General features: G+C 42.9%; 1 protein-coding gene across 2 annotated transcripts in view; it reads right to left on the bottom strand.

Moving 5' to 3' along the window:
• Positions 1-17,256, bottom strand: part of CDH13 (cadherin 13) — a 423,340-nt gene that overhangs the window by 210,161 nt on the left and 195,923 nt on the right. For both annotated transcript variants that reach the window (XM_075576708.1, XM_075576710.1), the window contains exon 5: positions 6,066-6,218. In XM_075576708.1, the coding sequence (XP_075432823.1) occupies positions 6,066-6,218 (153 nt within the window). The remainder of the gene's footprint in view (positions 1-6,065; positions 6,219-17,256) is intronic.

Raw genomic sequence — 17,256 nt, forward strand, 5'->3', positions numbered from 1 at the left:
GGCGACAGCGACGCGACGGTGACTTCACGCTGAGGTCGCAGGAAAAAACAAATTGACTTGACTTCCAGCGATCGCGACCAAGCCGTCGCTCCATCGCGTCGCTTCTACTAGAAGCGCACGCAACAGCGGCAATGCATTTGTTTCGCCGACACTATAAGTGCAGCCTTACTCTAGTCTGTTTTTAGAGACAGAATGCTTGTTTATATTTGGGAGAGGGAGTGGCTCAGTGAGTAAAGACACTGACTGGCACTGAGAGTTTGATGCAGGGGAACCTGGTTCAATTCTTGGTGTCGGCTCCTTGTGACCTTGGGTAAGTCACTTTATCTCCCTGTGCCTCTGGCACCAAAAACATAGATTGTAAGCTCCTCGGGGCAGGGACCTGTACCTGCAAAATGTCTCTGTAAAGCGCTGCTAGATGTATACAAGCACATACTATTATTATTAGTGTACACGTTGACTGTATAATAATAAAGATTATACCTGCGAGCCACTAAGTGCTCTCAAAATAGAATATTAATCCTTTCTGTGCCCGAGGAGTCTCTAATACTTCCCACTGGCAATATTTACTAATAGGGCACTTATTCCTCACGCTTGGGATCTCGCTTTAGCTCTTTGCGGGGATTATGTTCTCGGTGCCGAGGGAACCGGCTGTCTCCGCATCCCGTTGACTTCCCCTGGCAGCGAGAAATTCTCTGTGGGGGTCTCATTCAGCAGATCGGACCCCCCCCCTTCCCCCTGCAGGCAGTCACGGCTTTTCCTTGATAAATGTTCTGAAGTGGAGATCTTGAAAAGCGCTCCATGAATTTTTTCACACATTTTCCGTGAAAATTTTCCCAAGGTTTCGCATTGCTCTAAAATGAGCGAAATTCCACCAATTAATTTCGCTCGAATTTAGAGACATTTCATCATAATGGTAGTATATAATATATAAAGGGCTGGGCAAACTTGCACATTGTCTTTAAATGCTTGGTAATTATAGGGGAAGCTTTCCGTTTTATGCCAAAAAAAATATTGTGAAAAATTACAAATCTTTTGCTTGGTTCACAAACCGGGACCAAAATTTTGCACATTGATACAGTATTTGGATTTATACGCTAAGAAGCAAGCTGTGTCTTGCAAAATGCGTTGGGTCTTTTGGATCTTCCAGGCTTCCGTAGAAGCTGATCCTCCCCTACGCTGACGTAATCGAGCTCCAAACGATCGCGCCACAACCCTGCAACTAGGAATCTCCCAGGATGCCTGGAGGTATAGTGCTAGCGGCTACAGCACTGGAGCACCATCGGAGACATCAGAGGGAATGCCCCAGGACCGCAGAAACCTTCGGGTAGCCTCCTCATGCTTGTTATAAGCTTCAATTCGTGAGTGCAAACTTTTTACACTAAATGTTTAATAAATTGATTTTTTTTGCTACACCATTGGAGGTCCCTTTGTCTGCGCTCTTGTTCTAGATCCAAAACTTGTACGTAATGGCAGACCCTCCGTAACTGGGCGGGGCCTAGGTCAGGGGGCGGGGACTCACGTAGGGCAGCATGGGACTGGAGCTGCGGCCTGAGAGACAGGCTAGGAAAGGTGAGAGGGAGGGAAAGGGGCGGGGCCTCCGTCAGTGGAGAGAGAGCGAGAGAGAGAGAGCAAACAGATAGAGAGAGCAGAGAGAGCAAAGAGAGAGCAAAAAAAGAGAGAGCAAAGAGAGAGACCAAAGAGAGAGAGAGCAAAAAGAGAGAGCGCAAAGAGAGATAGAGAGAGAGAGATAGAGAGAGAGCAAAGGGAGAGAGAGAGAGCAAAGAGAGAGAGAGAGATAAAGAGCAAAGTGAGAGAGAGAGCAAAGAGAGAGAGAGCAAAGAGAGAGACTGCAGAGTCAGAGAGAGACAGAGCAAAGAGAGAGCAAAGAGAGAGAGAGGGAGACATCAGGGGCTCTGACATTTTGTTTCCCTGGGGCCCGCACATATCTAGCTACGACACTGTTCTAATGCACATAACCTGGGCATCGTTGATCTGATGTAATGTATCTCCGGCTCACTCTGTGCTATGCACACACTGTCGCTGCACGTTTGGAATGTGTCTTTCTCCTTACAGTTACCAGAGTGTTGCAGACAGAAAGGAGATGCATTGCACAGATACTATGGAGCATTAACCTTAACTAATTTCAGCTGTAGAGGCCACTGTGGTACCTGTAGCTGTGAATTAGATACTTAATCATACAGTATTACCTGGCTGGCAAGCCCATAACATTTTTTGAGGGGACTTGCACTGAAATTTCTGCAACACCACCAATACAAAGGTTGCTCTGTAGCTGTCCCAAAGTGCAATCCCAATAAGTAACATTATCATCTTAATTAGTTAGATAACTGTATTCAATTTTCTGGCTAATGAGTGGACAAAAAGCAATGCAACATTTGTGTTTTCATAATATCCATTGTTGTGTGTGATTCCACAATTTGTGGCCAGATTCTTAAAAATCCCCACACGGATTAATCCGCGGAGAGAGATATATCACCCCTCCTCCCCCCCCCCCCCCCCCATGGATTAATCTATGTCTGGTCACAGATTTCTGATTGCTCTCTAAAAAAAAAGGAAACTGCGGATTCGCCCTTTTGAGACTGATCCGCTGAAATCCGTGGACCAAGGGAACCGGACCGAAATCCGCAAAAACAAACAATCGTTCCCATCTCTAATGATATCCCCCATTGAAGAAGAGATCAGTGAAGTTTTGCAAGCTGTGTACATTATTATTCCATACATGAAGACCTCCCAGGTTATTTCCCTAAAATGTTATTTCCACTACGGTTACTAGAATTTGGAATTAAAATAATTTCTTGCAAATTAACTGAGCTAATCACACATTTGCATCAAAAACGTTGCTACAGTACAATATCCAATTCCTGTACTACAATTACTATCAAATTGCTACATACAGTAGACTCCCTTTGTTTAATGTATATATCTGACTATGCGGGAACATGAAAACAAATAATGTTCATGTAGAAATATGAAAATAATTGCATTGGCATCAAATGGCAAATGTATAAATGAATATGACAATTTTGCATGGAATGGACAAATACATCCCATCCACATTTCTAATTTAGAATTCATGGCTTTGTTTCACGAGAGAATTACACGTTACTCTAGAGCTGGTATATATTATACAGATAGCTCAGGAACTGCATACACATGCAATATCAGGGCTTTTAGCACTCGTGGGAATCACTTTGCTGATACCTGAAAGCCTTTGAAAAGATAATTTATTTACCAGATACTCCCAGGATTAAGCAATGGATCACCACCATGGTTTGCCAATGTCCTTCAACCTCTGCTGATCTATCTATCTATCTATCTATCTATCTATCTATCTATCTATCTATCTCTATCTCTATATCTATCTATACAAAACTTTGTCTTAACTTCCCTGTTCTAGGACCATTATTCATTTGCATGCCTTGATCATGTGACTTTACCATATTATAAGACTATACTTCTTACCATAGATTATAAACTGGAGACACAAATATACTTGGATAAACCTCAGGAACTGCAGCAGTTACTGCAAACATACACTGCCAGGAAACTGAAGCCACACGTGGGTTTATAATGGAACACTAGGATAGTCTTGAATACGGGTAGAAAATAGGATACACGAACCAAACCCCCAAAATATCCACATCTTGTTCAACAATAATGTTCATAAGGTACAATAAACCTAGCAACATCTATTCTTGTTATTAAACATACTTTATTATTAAAACTAGAGATGGGCGGAACAGTCCAAATCCTTTTGTTGGAATGTCCGGGATAATTTAGGCCAAATCTGTCCCCCCACCAAAAACCACCCACGGCTTTGGCATCAAAAAAATCTGAGCGGATTGTTAATAATTCAGACGGATTAGAAAATCCTTTTTTTTAAATAAAAAATATTTTGATGCAGGGGGTGCGGGGTTGAACCCCATTAATTTCAGCTCTGGGTGACCTCCTGCTTCCTGAGATACATACCTCTGTACAGTATCTTTATTCCGTTTCAATGTCCCGGTCACTTAGGCCAATAGGAAACCGTGACCAGGATATTTAACCTGAAAATATATCGGTACTCGTACAGGTGCGTATCTCAGGAAGCAGGGGGTCCCCGGAGCTAAAATTAATGGGGTTCATCTCCGGAGACCCTCTGCTTCTAACTTATTGTAAAAAAAAAATTAGACCATTTTAAGTCGCCATTACGATTCGTCCTTTTTGGGACTGATCAGCGGATATTCCCCCGGCCAAAGGAACGGGCCGATCCGGACAGATTCAAATCTGCCCAAAATCTCACCCATCTCTTGTGTCACGAGGGAGACTCCAGGAGCGGGTTGGACCTCGGTGGCCGGAACAGCAGGAGCAGGCAAAGATTGCTGGGGTCACGGGCCGAGGTCAATGGCAAGCGGCAAGTCGGATCGTCGTGGGCAATCAGGGGTCGATGGCAGGCAGCAAGCAGGATCGTCGTGGGCTACACGCACAGGTTCAGCAACAGGAAGGCAGGAGCAGAACAGGGGAGCAGGAACCGGGCAGGGGAGCAGGAACTGAGACTAGGGAGCAGGGACAGGTCTGGGACTTGCTAGCAGGAAACAGACTGGGGCAATCTAGGTAAATAGCAAGGGCTTTTAATATGAACAGGACTCCAATACAGAACAGGACTGGTACAGGAACAGATACAGGAACAAGCTGCAGCAGAAGCATGGGCAAAGGCATGGAGTCTGACATAAAGCAAAGGCAAGGACCCTAACAGGAAGCAGGAACAGAGAACATGAGCAACAAGAGGAGACAGGCAGACAAACCCCAAAGCAGACAGAAAGCAGCAGCACACCCGGTGGACAAGGAAAGGAACTATGGCTAGCAGCAGGAGGTGTAGGAGACCCTGACATCTAGTTACAACATCATATTAGCTGCATCTGGTGGAATTCAATTGTTTTGTTTTTTGAAGCTTTTCTTTTTACATTCAGTGGCTTGTTTATATTATCTCAAGGACCAGCAATGTTAGAACAAGGGGCAAGGATGCCATTAACATTCACAGCGCTCCAGTTATTCTTGCTGCTTGGAAATTTTAAATAAAATAAAAAAAATGCGTAGTTTGTCAAATGATCTACAGTTTCCGCATTGACTTTTAATGGCCGGTAACATTTTAAAAACTTTGCCGATTTATGCAACAACAAAAAAATAGGGGGGGAGAGGAAAATTTCATCTGATTCATGAACTTTGGTGAACGTTCCGCACTTCTCCATTCAACATTTACTGTACGTCACATCTCCTCCTGTCTTGTTTGGCACCAAGGACAGGAAAACGCCTGAGAGAGACAACGTTCAAAATTCTAAGTCCCAGGTGTGTGAAATTATTTAAGGTGAGAATGGTATGGTTAACCCTTATTGGTTATTATCCATACATTATTTTTTGGCTTTAGTTGATGTTTCCAGGTTAAAAATATCAACTCCAATTTTCTTCAATGTTGTTAAATATTATTACGTACGCTACAAATAGTTCCACCATGAATACTGCTGGGGTTACCAAATACAATGGTTATTGAAGGAGATGCCCTAACAATTGCCACTTTCCATTATACTCAATGCTACTCAATTGTAGTACAACAATCTGCAGGACAAATTTATAATTTACTGGCTTTATATAGCAAGTAACTTATTTTAATGGTCCCAAAACACAATCCCATCCTCAATCCATTCCATAACATAGGGGCCAAGCAATGCATTTTTATATAGACCAGGGGAGCTCAACTCCAGCCCTCAAGACTCCCCCTTCCCCCCTCCGCCCCAGGTCAGATTTTAAGGTGACTTGGTGAGGATATAAAAGCGCAAACTGATAATTCCAACTCTGCTGAAGCAGGGATATCCTTAAAACCTGAACTGTTGGTGGTCTTGAGGACTGGAGTTGAGAACCTCTGACAGGACTGTGCACTGTGTTCTTGGATCTTCTGGCACGAAAAATGGTTAATCTGCAAAGCCTATAGTACAGCATACATAAATATAGATGCCATGTTAAAGATAGTGTGTGCCCCTGTATATATAGTGTAGTAGCCAAAACATACATACTTGGTAATCTGGAATCTCTTCTCTATCAAGAGATTTTATCACCAAGACCTCTCCTGTATTCTCATTTATTCCGAATATTCCCTTGGGGTCTTGATCCACTCCCCTTCCAAGCAGTCGGAATTTGGAGCCTAATAGCCGGTCGCTAACGACGACCTGAGAAGAAACATATACAGGTGTTAGTGTTATGCATTAGGCAGGATTCTAGAGTAGAATAGTGAGAAATGTAATTTGCAGCTTAGCTTTTTGACTTATAAGAGACAGATTCTAAACAGTATGTTCCCCAGCCGGCTGGGTCGTTTTCTGACAACATTTCCGATTGAGGTCATTGGGGAATTTCTTCTGAATATGGCACCATCAGCCGCTTCAGCACATGGGGAACCAGCCTTTAATATGTAACTCTTTAGCTGCTGGTGGGTACAACAACACGAGAGCCGGCCTTACCTTTGACGGGGCCCAAGGCGGCATGCCGGCAGCGTGGCACCCCCTCCTGCAGCGTTGTGATGTCACGATGTAACAATGACACGCTGCAGAAGGAAGGCTGCTCCACATAACGTAAGAACTCCCCCAGCAATATACATACACACACGTATGTACACATACACCTCCCCCAGCTACACACACTTCCCCAGCTACACACACCCTCCCCCTCCCCCGGCTACACACACCTTGTTTTCTAGTATAGAAATTAGCTTGGTAATGTCACATTATGCTTTGTGGATCTAGTCCGAAGATTTATACAGGCATACCCCGGTTTAAGGACACTCACTTTAAGTACACTCGCGAGTAAGTACATCTTGCTCAATAGGCAAACGGCTGCTCACACATGCGCCAGTCAGCACGTCCTTAACAGCAATACCAGCTCCCTACCTGTACCGAAGCTGTGCCCAAGCGGGGAGACTATAGAGCCTGTTACACATGCGTTATTTACATCAGTTATGCACGTATATGACGATTGCTATACAGTACATGCATCGATAAGTGGGGAAAAGGTAGTGCTTCACTTTAAGTACATTTTCGCTTTACATACATGCTCCGGTCCCATTGCGTATGTTAATGCGGGGTATGCCTGTATACAGTACTATGTGTATCTCTGGAATGTTACTTTAAAGGAAACAGTGTCCTCAACTTTCAGCACTAAATATGTAACTTCAATAACTAATCTGGAATTCTCTGGTCTTCCAGACTTCCAGATACCAAAAAGTATTATATATTTCTCCTTTGGAGAAGGACTGTAATTCTTGACAAGCTATTCATTCCTGTGCCTGATACATATGTTCTTTGTGTTTATATCAGGCTAATGTTGTAGCTGTTTCCATGGCACAACTAAGCCAAATATTTCACAGTGAGCGACTCTAAATTCTATAATGTGGGAAAAAGACGCAGAGTAAATATCTCAGGGTAACATGTGTCAGAGGATCAGGAATTGGAATTTCAAGCATGGCACAGGACAGATTTTCTGGATCTCAAATACATATTTATGCCTCTATGCACATATTTAGGTATATATGGTCTGTCTCCTTCTTCCACTATATTGTAACAGTTTACATCTAATGAAAAGACTAGTGCTTCTCAAATTCTTTACAACTGCATCAATAAAATTCCGGTCCATGGAAAGTCACGCAGCCTACAGCAAGACGGCCCTTTGACTTCTCTGCACGATCTATGCATCTAATGTACATTTACTGGTCCGCTTATGATGCAAAAAAAAAAAGGACATGATTGCGGTGCTATGTACTTCAAAATCAACCCAATTTGTAGCCATCCACATCTGAACTCTGTTTTGAGATAAAAGGGCCTGTGCTATAAGCCTTCATAAACAAAGTCGCCGGGGCCGTTTAATTAGCCAGTTTTTTAAGCGTTGCTATCACAGTATTCAGAAAGCCTCGATTACCTGTGGTAACAGAATGCCCAAAATGGGCGAGAAGCCGGCGACATGATGATCGCCCGTCTGAAAAGGCGTCACCCGGCGATTTCTTTCAGCTGCAGAGAGAGCTGCACAGAGAGAGCTGCCTCTCCCTGCGCATATCTCGCCACCGATCAAAAGTCTTTCATATAAAATGTAATACTAGTGTAGACGAACAGGGGGTCTCCAGAGCAGAACCGCGTTGATTTCAGGTCCGGGGAACCCCCTGGTTTCCGAGATACAGGCCCCGTTATGGGGTGCCGGTATCTCCTATGCATTTTATTCCCACGCTCACGTGACGGTGGGATTTAAATGCATAGGAGATACCGGCACCCCATAACGGGGCCCGTATTTCGGGAAGCAGGGGGTCCCCGGACCTCAAACCAATGCCTATTTTTTAAAAATAGAAGAATGATTAATATACACCAATCTGAAAAAGGAACAATGGAAAGAAAGCAAAGGGGTCTGTAAACAGTGAAAAATCACTACATAGTAAAAATTGCAATGTTTTATTTGATACTACATAAGGTATACTTTCAAATTTCTAGGCCACTATTTATCTAATGTTTAATGGCTAGAAAAGTGTCATTACTTTCAAACACCATGTTATATTCTCTTCTTTGCTGCTTTTATCTTTGTGCTTCATAAATATTTGAAGCTTAAAAGATAGAATTCATCTCTCAAGAGCAATGAGGCAATAAACCCCAGCTTGCCATGAAAGAGATTCTTCTCCCAACGTATGCAGTCATTAAACCATGGATTTAATCAGTCAATACGCCACAGAACAAAGCAAAAAGAACACATTTAGGGTAGGTCAAATAGCTGCAAGTTACAATCTCACAAAAAAGCTTTCTATCCGCATACTACCCATTATCATCAAATATTTAAGTCATAAAGTAAAAATATATTTGTGTGGTACATTCATAGAAATAAGGCCGTGGAAAAAGGGAACGGGTGGGTGTTTTACTATATGTATGTGGTGCTCTCCAATGTACCAGAGAGAATCCCTAACAGTTAAATATACAGGCATACCCCGCTTTAAGTACACTCACTTTAAGTACACTCGCGAGTAAGTACATATCGCCCAATAGGCAAACGGCAGCTCACACATGCGCCTGTCAGCACGTCCTGAACAGCAATATCGGCTTCCTACCTGTACCGAAGCTGTGCGCAAGCGGGAGACTATAGAGCCTGTTACAAACGCGTTATTTACATCAGTTATGCACGTATATATCGATTTGCAGTACAGTACATGCATCGATAAGTGGGAAAAGGTAGTGCTTCACTTTAAGTACATTTTCGCTTTACATACATGCTCCGGTCCCATTGCGTACGTTAATGCAGGGTATGCCTGTATAATTGTTCTACTATCTCATGGGGGAAAAGTGTGTGTGTACCGAGCACGCGCAGTTTAAGTGAAACTTCTTTGCCTCTTGTCACTGTTTTGTCACAGAAATTGTATTTGTGATGGTGATGTTTTCAATTGCAAATCAAAACACAATTTCAGTGACAAAATGCAAATAAGTTTGACTTAGAACGCGTGTGCGCGGCCCACACCCACTGTTTTAGTCATTTAAACTTCTATATTTGTAGTAACTGTGAGTCTGTGTGTGTGTATGTATTTCTGTGTGTGTGTGTGTCTCTGGGTGTGGTATCTCTATTTTACAAATGGTGGCGGGTTGCTGCTGCTCCAGTGTATGTGTGTGGCGCTGGAGGCTGCTGTGCATGCTCGCAGAGCCGCATTTCTATATTTATACTAACTGTGAATTCCTCGTGTTTGTGTGTCACTGTGTGTGTATCACTGTGTGTCTCTGTATGTGTGTGTGTTTGTCTTTGTGTGTTTGTGTGTGTCACTGTGTGTGTAATCACAGTCTCTGTATGTGTGTGTCTCTGTATTGGTGTGTGTGTTTGTGTGTGTGTTTGTGTGTGTCATGTGTGTGTGTGTCTGTCGGAATGTGTCACTGTGTATATCACTGTGTGGCTGTATTTGTGTGGTTGTGTTTGTCTCTGTGTGTGTCTCTGTGTGTGTCTCTGTTTGTGCCTGTGTCTGTGTCACTGTGTGCACCACTGTGTGGCTGTATGTGTGTGGTTGTGTTTGTCTCTGTGTGTGTCTCTGTGTGTGTCTCTGTTTGTGCCTGTGTCTGTGTCACTGTGTGTATCACTGTGTGGCTGTATGTGTGTGGTTGTGTTTGCTCTGTGTGTGTCGCTGTTTGTGCCTGTGTCTGTGTCCCTGTGTGCATCACTGTGTGTATGGTCTCTGTTTTTTAAAAATGCAATGGGTTGCTGATGCTCCTGTGCGTGGTGCTGGTGGCTGCAGCGAATGTACGCTGAGCTGGCTGCTGCGCATGCGCACCAAATCGGAGGCTTCTGCGCATGCGTGGTGAGCCGACGGCTTCTACGCATGCGCTCCAAGCTGGCAGCTGCTGCACATGCGTGCCGAGCCGACAGTGCTGCGGCTCACTAGTGACTAACATGCAGTGGTGCCGTGCGTGATGCACATGCGCAGTCAGTCACTTCCGTTAGAATTTTTGTCCGCCTGAAGCCTTTTTTATCCCCTATGAGATTATTTTTTTGTCACTGCCAGCAAAGAAGTTTCACTTCAAAAACCTTCTCTACTCAATGTGAAGGAAATCATGGGACAATTATAGATCTGACATTTTTTTCCTTAAAACAAGCTTCTGCCACATGCTGGCTAGTATCATTTTGGCCTCTTAATTTATTCAAATATTGCCTTTATTTGTCAACATCCCATAAAAAAGCTTCACGAGAAGGCAGTAAAAATACAGGAAATGAAGAGGGGGGAATAAAGAAAAGTGTTCAATGTCAACAGAAATCAATAGAAAGAAAACAACCCACAATTCTCTCCAGGAGGTATCCCTAAAATCAGTATAGGTACACCATGGACTGTAAATAATTTGTGTTATTGGGTCATTTACAGTAAATAGGAAAAATAATATACTTCTGCTTTGATGGTAAAGATGTTTGGCTTTTACCATAACACTGGGTTTCTTGATTTCATTACAATGATGTATGTGGATATGTGTATATATTAACAGAAACATTTCAAAGTATACTACACTGGAAAGAAATGTAGAGTAAGACTCGCCTACCTTCCGAGGCTTCAATTCATGTACTATATTGTAGAGTAATCCACATCAAAAGGGTCATAAGAACAGGGTGATAGCTTGCCATTGGAACCCTAGGCATTCCTGATTAAACTTCTAGCTCTGTGCTATCAACCTTTGAGCATGAGCAGCCCTGAATGATTTTTTAAATCTCGGGCACCCCTCATTCACCACCCCCCCTCTGCATGCACAAACACACACCACCCCTTTCGTACACACTTCACATTCACCCCCTCTCCCACTTCATACTCACCCTTTTCCTCAATAAAACACTGTGATGGAAAGGGTCTCAGGGACCAGCATAATAAAGGTTAAGCCTAGTCAATGGCCCCTGCCCATCCTTTCCTGGGGCTCATCTGGCCTCCAGACCCCGGGGCCACCCCGGTTTAATATGCCCGGTAGCCCCTTGCTCACCCTGTAACTGCAATTCTTTATTCGTGTGTGTTATAAACTGTACCTAAGTATAACAATGTGACTGCACACTGTAAAGCATAGCCATGGTCCAGAGAACTGGCTATTACTGGGACTGGAGGGGGAGGAGAGGTGTAGTGAACCAAGTAAGAGTGGCTGGGGGTGGAGATTGGGCCAAGGGGGGGGGGGGGAGGGAGGAGGGTAGCTGCCCAAACAGTGTAACATTTGGATGTTCCCCTATTCGTCATGGCACCAAGCTCAACAGGAGATATCCTGCCGGCTGGGGAAGCCATTGCCTAGCTCCTGTTGGTATGCACTGCTCCGATTGGCCCATTCATATTTCCCTCCAAGGCAAATAACTCGCCCCTGACCCACCTCCAGCCCTGATTGGCCAATGCAGGCGAGCCCTCGCGTTCCATTTGGTTCCCGTGCAGCATCCACGCTGGGTTTGGTCACGGACCCGTCTACCATGATTTCCTATGGTAGTGGGGAATCTATGTAAGGGGAACCCCATCAGGGTTCCAGGTCTCGGTCTGATCCTGTCGTGGAGGTGGACTAAGCGATGTGCCGAGGCGGTGCCGGACACACCTGAAAACGAGGCTGGGAGCCTATCCGAGAGGGTGATTTAATAATACTTCTGTGCTGCGGGTCAATGAGTTGCCAGAGAAGCAGAGAGCAGGACATTGAACAGGGAATTTGAAAGTGCTCTGCCCCGTATTGCCCAGAGAGGTTTAGACGATGACTAGTCCCACATGAGTGGAAGCAAACCTCGGGTAAGTCTGGGAAGTGGCACTAGGCACCTAGGAGCTGGGATTCCCCCTTATTCCCTGCTTTGGTGAGTGTTAGATCAGATTGTGATTTGTGTTGCGTGTGTTGGCTCGGGCCAAAATAAAACTCTTTATTAAATTGCTTTTTCCTGTCTGGTGCTTTAATCCCGGTGTTAATTCCTGGTCTCCCATCACAACCATGTTTAACCCCTCCCCCCCTCACTCCCTTTCTTTATCACCCATCTTCTCTCATTCTTTATACACTCACCTTCCCCCTTACCCAACGCATACAGATCACTCACTCCCCTCACCACCCACACATACCCCCTTCTCACTCACAGCACACTCAGCCACTTATACACACACACCACTCACCTCCCCTTCTGACTAAAACCACCCACACAAAGGCATCACAACCCCCTTCCCAAGTCCTCTCCTATCCCATGTTCACCACACACATAAAAATTGGCAAGATAATAACTATAGAGATACAAAATTACAAATGAGTTGTATTTACAATGCTCAAATATAGGTTCACAACAAACTCGCCATGCACTAAAAGTCAATGTGCAAGTCACATAACCCTACATCTGTTGTCATTTAGTTCTGTCAAAAAGTGGTGAAACATGCAAACTTTTTTCAAAATTTTTTGCGACCACACAAAATGTAAAATAAATCTTTAAAAAAAATTCAAATTGCTAAGTACTTTTAAAGAAATAGATGTATCACCTTCAGCAATAGAGGCTTTAAAAAAAATGTGGGTGTAGATTTTCATTTATTAAAATGTAAAGTATGATTGCTCACAAACATAATAAACTCACTGATGAGATATGTTTCTACTTGATAAAGCCACGGATTAGCCCACTGACCCAGAAATCTATTCGTGGTTGAAGCACAATGATGGAAAAACATTGGATGTACAGTATCGGCAAGCCAAAGTAAAAAAAAAAAATCGGAAATATTCCATATGATGTTCACAGTGAAGCTAAGATGATTGGTGGAGAAGTGATGGGCTACGTAGATTCAATGAGCCTGTTACAAGACTACTCATTTATTTAATCTGCTAGGTCAATTAGGACCAGGAGCTCAGCACAAAGGCCTATATGAGGTGTCTCTTATTAAAAGAAGAAATGATTATTTTTCAGATGGAAATAACAGCATTCACCAGTCTTCCAGGAACGGTAATAAAAAGGCTCGGCACATGCACTCATTAGGAGGCTGGATTGCCATATAATCTAAAGAAAGGGAAGAAAAGATTGTTGCAAACAAATTGGGTCATTAACCGCTTATCTACCGGAAGAGCCTCAGTAATCATGTACAGTATCCGTGAGCTGGTTAAATCAGCAGGGCCGCATACTATAAAACTAGCAGTGTGTGTATATGAGAGCTATGGAAATATTCATATATACATCAATGTCAGATGTTGAGTTTGCAGGGAATCGTTGCATTGCAGCTTTTTCTTCCTAGTAAATTTGTTGCTGATATTTGAGGGTATAAAGCTTGAGACCAAGTAAGTGGTCTGTATAACTATCGTTAAAAAAGCATTTTAGGAATCAGGTGCATAGCCATCGACTGAACTACAGTATCTACAGTGGCGAGAAAAAGGTTGGGTACCCCTTAGGATTTTCACTTATTTCCCACATTTCAAACCTAAAATGTTATTAGATCTTAATCTAAGTCCTAATAGATAAAGATAACCTGATCAAACAAATGACACAAAAACATGATGCTTTTTCAACATTTATCCTCAAATTATTCAACATTCAATATCCAGGTGTGAAAAAGTATGTGACCCTTTAGATTCAGGTGGTATATAATACAATACAATACAATACAATACATCATAACATTGCATTATGGTGAATCATACTTTCTACCAGTAGTTGGTAAATGACAAATGTAATATTAAATTAATCATAATCCAATACATGTTTTTCTGGCTTTCTAGACTATTAGTCTCATTTGCTGTGCTGACATTCATTTATTTGTTATCATTTATAAACCAAGGATTGAAAAATATCTCAAAAAAAGTAGTTGCCCCCTACCCCCCCTCCCTTCACCACATGTCCACAGACCCCCATGTCAATAAAGACCCCTCTATCCCACCCTAAATGACACTTGCCACAACCTCTCTATGGTGCAGGATGTATCAAGCAGCCAGGAGGGGAAAATGTTGCTTGCTATGATATTTCTATAACTGATCCCAGTCATTAGAGCTGGTCCCTGAGCCCAGCATGCATTGTAAGGCATCAAACTGTAATCCATGTGCAGACAGCATGGGCGGTATAGCAGTCAATCACCATAGAACCTTCCAAAGTCACGCCCCAAAAATGCCTTGTAGTGGCAGATGCAAGGTACTGTGGGGCTTGACTTTGGAAGCTACCATGGTGACTGACTCTTCCCCACCCACAATGTCTGCATACGCAGTGCGGTTTGGATCCTCACTAAGTGCGCGGTCAGACCTGATTGAAAAAAAAAAAATAGCAAGCAAAATGTCTACCAGTTCCGACCAGGGGACTATTGGATTTTTCAAGCCGCGTTTATAATTTGTTCATTTGTTGTTTAGTCCCAGATACAGTAACTGTCCGGTCTGGTGGCATTAAAGATTCCTCAGTGTCCCCTGCCTTTAGTTCTCCTATATAATCATTAGCTTCTCCTGTGCTTACAAGGGTAATTTAGGTTTTTGCTCTGTGAATATCTATCCATTGGGGCATAAATTAATATCCCTTGCATCTTATCCATTGCACAGATAAACCCATTGCTACAAATATACCCATTTGAAACTCGCTAAGGACAAAGAATCCCAATTTTCCCATATTCACATGCAACTCCCCTTGAACGCTTAATTAGCCTTGGATTTGGCATAGCACTGCAACTTGTCGAGGCTTTTTTAATTGGGAGAAGCACATGACTGGAAAGAGGTCTAATTTTAAAGAACATTGTATTTCGTTTCTCTTTCATAGATTAGTCATAGATTCTCTTTACTTCAATAGGATACTTTATTTGTTAAAATGTTAACCTGCCACCAAACAACTCAGATAAAAAAAAAACTATTTAATTGGGATGGAAATCTTCCTGTGTGTGTTGTTTTTTCCTGAAGACAATAACTTAGAACACGGTTATTTCCAAAACTGTACTATTCTGTTCCACGTTTTGTATGGATACAAACAACAGACATTAACCATCTTATAATGTTTAAATTGCATCAGAGGCGTCCAATCTTCATGCGAATCAACAACCTTTGTTGCGATCTTTCATACACATCCCCTTAAACATCTCTTAAACTGAATATCTGACTCAATATCCGAGTCAATGGGAAATATAAATATGTATTTTTACTTCTACGAGTCTATTCAACCCCACCACTTGTAATTTACTATCACATTTGAGATACCTTAATCTCTTCAGAGGGATGCGGCACACAAATTCACCAAGTACAGGTTAGAGCACCCGATCTGGTGTCAACTTCCATTGATTGGAAATTGATCGGGTGCGGTAACCAATTCCAGCCGTTGGTGAATTCCCCATAGAGTTAATACAAGAGAGGACATCTACTCAAACAGAAATTGTATTGCAGATATACCCGATTGTGACAGGGTAAATAAAAGCCACCAGCTATATGCCTGGCAGACTTATGTCTAGTCTGCAGTGCAGCAGTGACTAGGTTAACTTCAGCTGGGAACCTCAGGACAATTAGCTGCCTAATCAAGGTGTGTTAAAACTCCAGGCTGTAGACACATGGAGCTGGCTGTTGAGGAGAGAGGAGTAAGCTACTGGAGAGATTACTGATACAAGGTCTGTTAGCAAAGTACATGGTTTATGAACTGTCTGTCTCCTGCATAGAAAAGGGTAGCTGCCTTATTTTTACACTGTCTGCTAAAGAGAAACTGTTTTGTTTTGTCTGCTGAAGAAAACGCCATTTTTCTTTTGTTTTGCTGATGAAAAGCTATTTTTGTTTTGTGTGCTGTATATCTTTTAAGGCTAAATAAATAAGCCTTGTCAAGAAACCCGCATGTGTAGTTGCATGTACCCTGCAACACCGATACAGTACATTTTTTTGGTGCCTCCCACTTACTGTACTGCTGACGAGTATTCTAAAACAAATCTGGGACAATCACCAACAAGACATGCTGGGTACATGCTGCAACATTTCAGTGACATTTCTGCAGACAGACTAATGGCCCATCGGATTAACAGCAGGGGTCCCTGGCAGTCCCATTCAAACTGAATGGGACTGCCAGGGACCCCTGCTGTGTTAATCCGATGGGCCATTAGTCTTTGCAGAAATGTCAATGAAATGTTGCAGCATGTACCCAGCATGTACCTGGGTCTTGTTGGTGATAGCCCCAGATTTTCCAAGGCAAGTTTAAGGTAAGTTTTAGAATACTCGTCGGCGCACCTGTATTTTGACAACAAAGAGCCATTTTGCCCTTCACCTGCAAGGTCAATTGACGATTCAGTCTATAAAATAGTCTTCCTATAGTCACAAATTCACAATGTCACCACTTTGAATGACAAGCCAGAGTTCTGCAGTATTATTCCTACAACTCAAAAAAGTACATCACACAAAGATCATTCATATACAATGTGTAAACAGAAATCATAAATATTAATTGAAACGATTTATCAAAAGGCAGCATAACCTTCAAATGGGATTATAGGAGATTTATGAAAAGGATTTAATAGAAACTTACAGTTGTGCAAATGTTTGAGAAACAAATGTAACCCTCAGACCCCCCCCCCCCCCCGGTCGCAGACCGGACCCCCTAGGGTGTGCTAAGGTCTGGCTACATGTGTCTTGGTGGTGCATACCTGTGAGGAACAGGAGGGCCTGAGTCTCCCGTGATGGTAGGGGAGACAACAGGGACAGGTTTCTGGGGTACATGCCTTCATCTGGTTCTAGTGGTGCAACCCATGATAACTACTGGCAGCCTGCCCTTAGCAGGACTTACACCAGTAGGAGAAAAGACATATAGCCCAATTTC

The sequence above is a fragment of the Ascaphus truei genome, chromosome 19, assembly GCF_040206685.1.
Source record: "Ascaphus truei isolate aAscTru1 chromosome 19, aAscTru1.hap1, whole genome shotgun sequence".
NCBI classification, from domain to species: domain Eukaryota; kingdom Metazoa; phylum Chordata; class Amphibia; order Anura; family Ascaphidae; genus Ascaphus; species Ascaphus truei.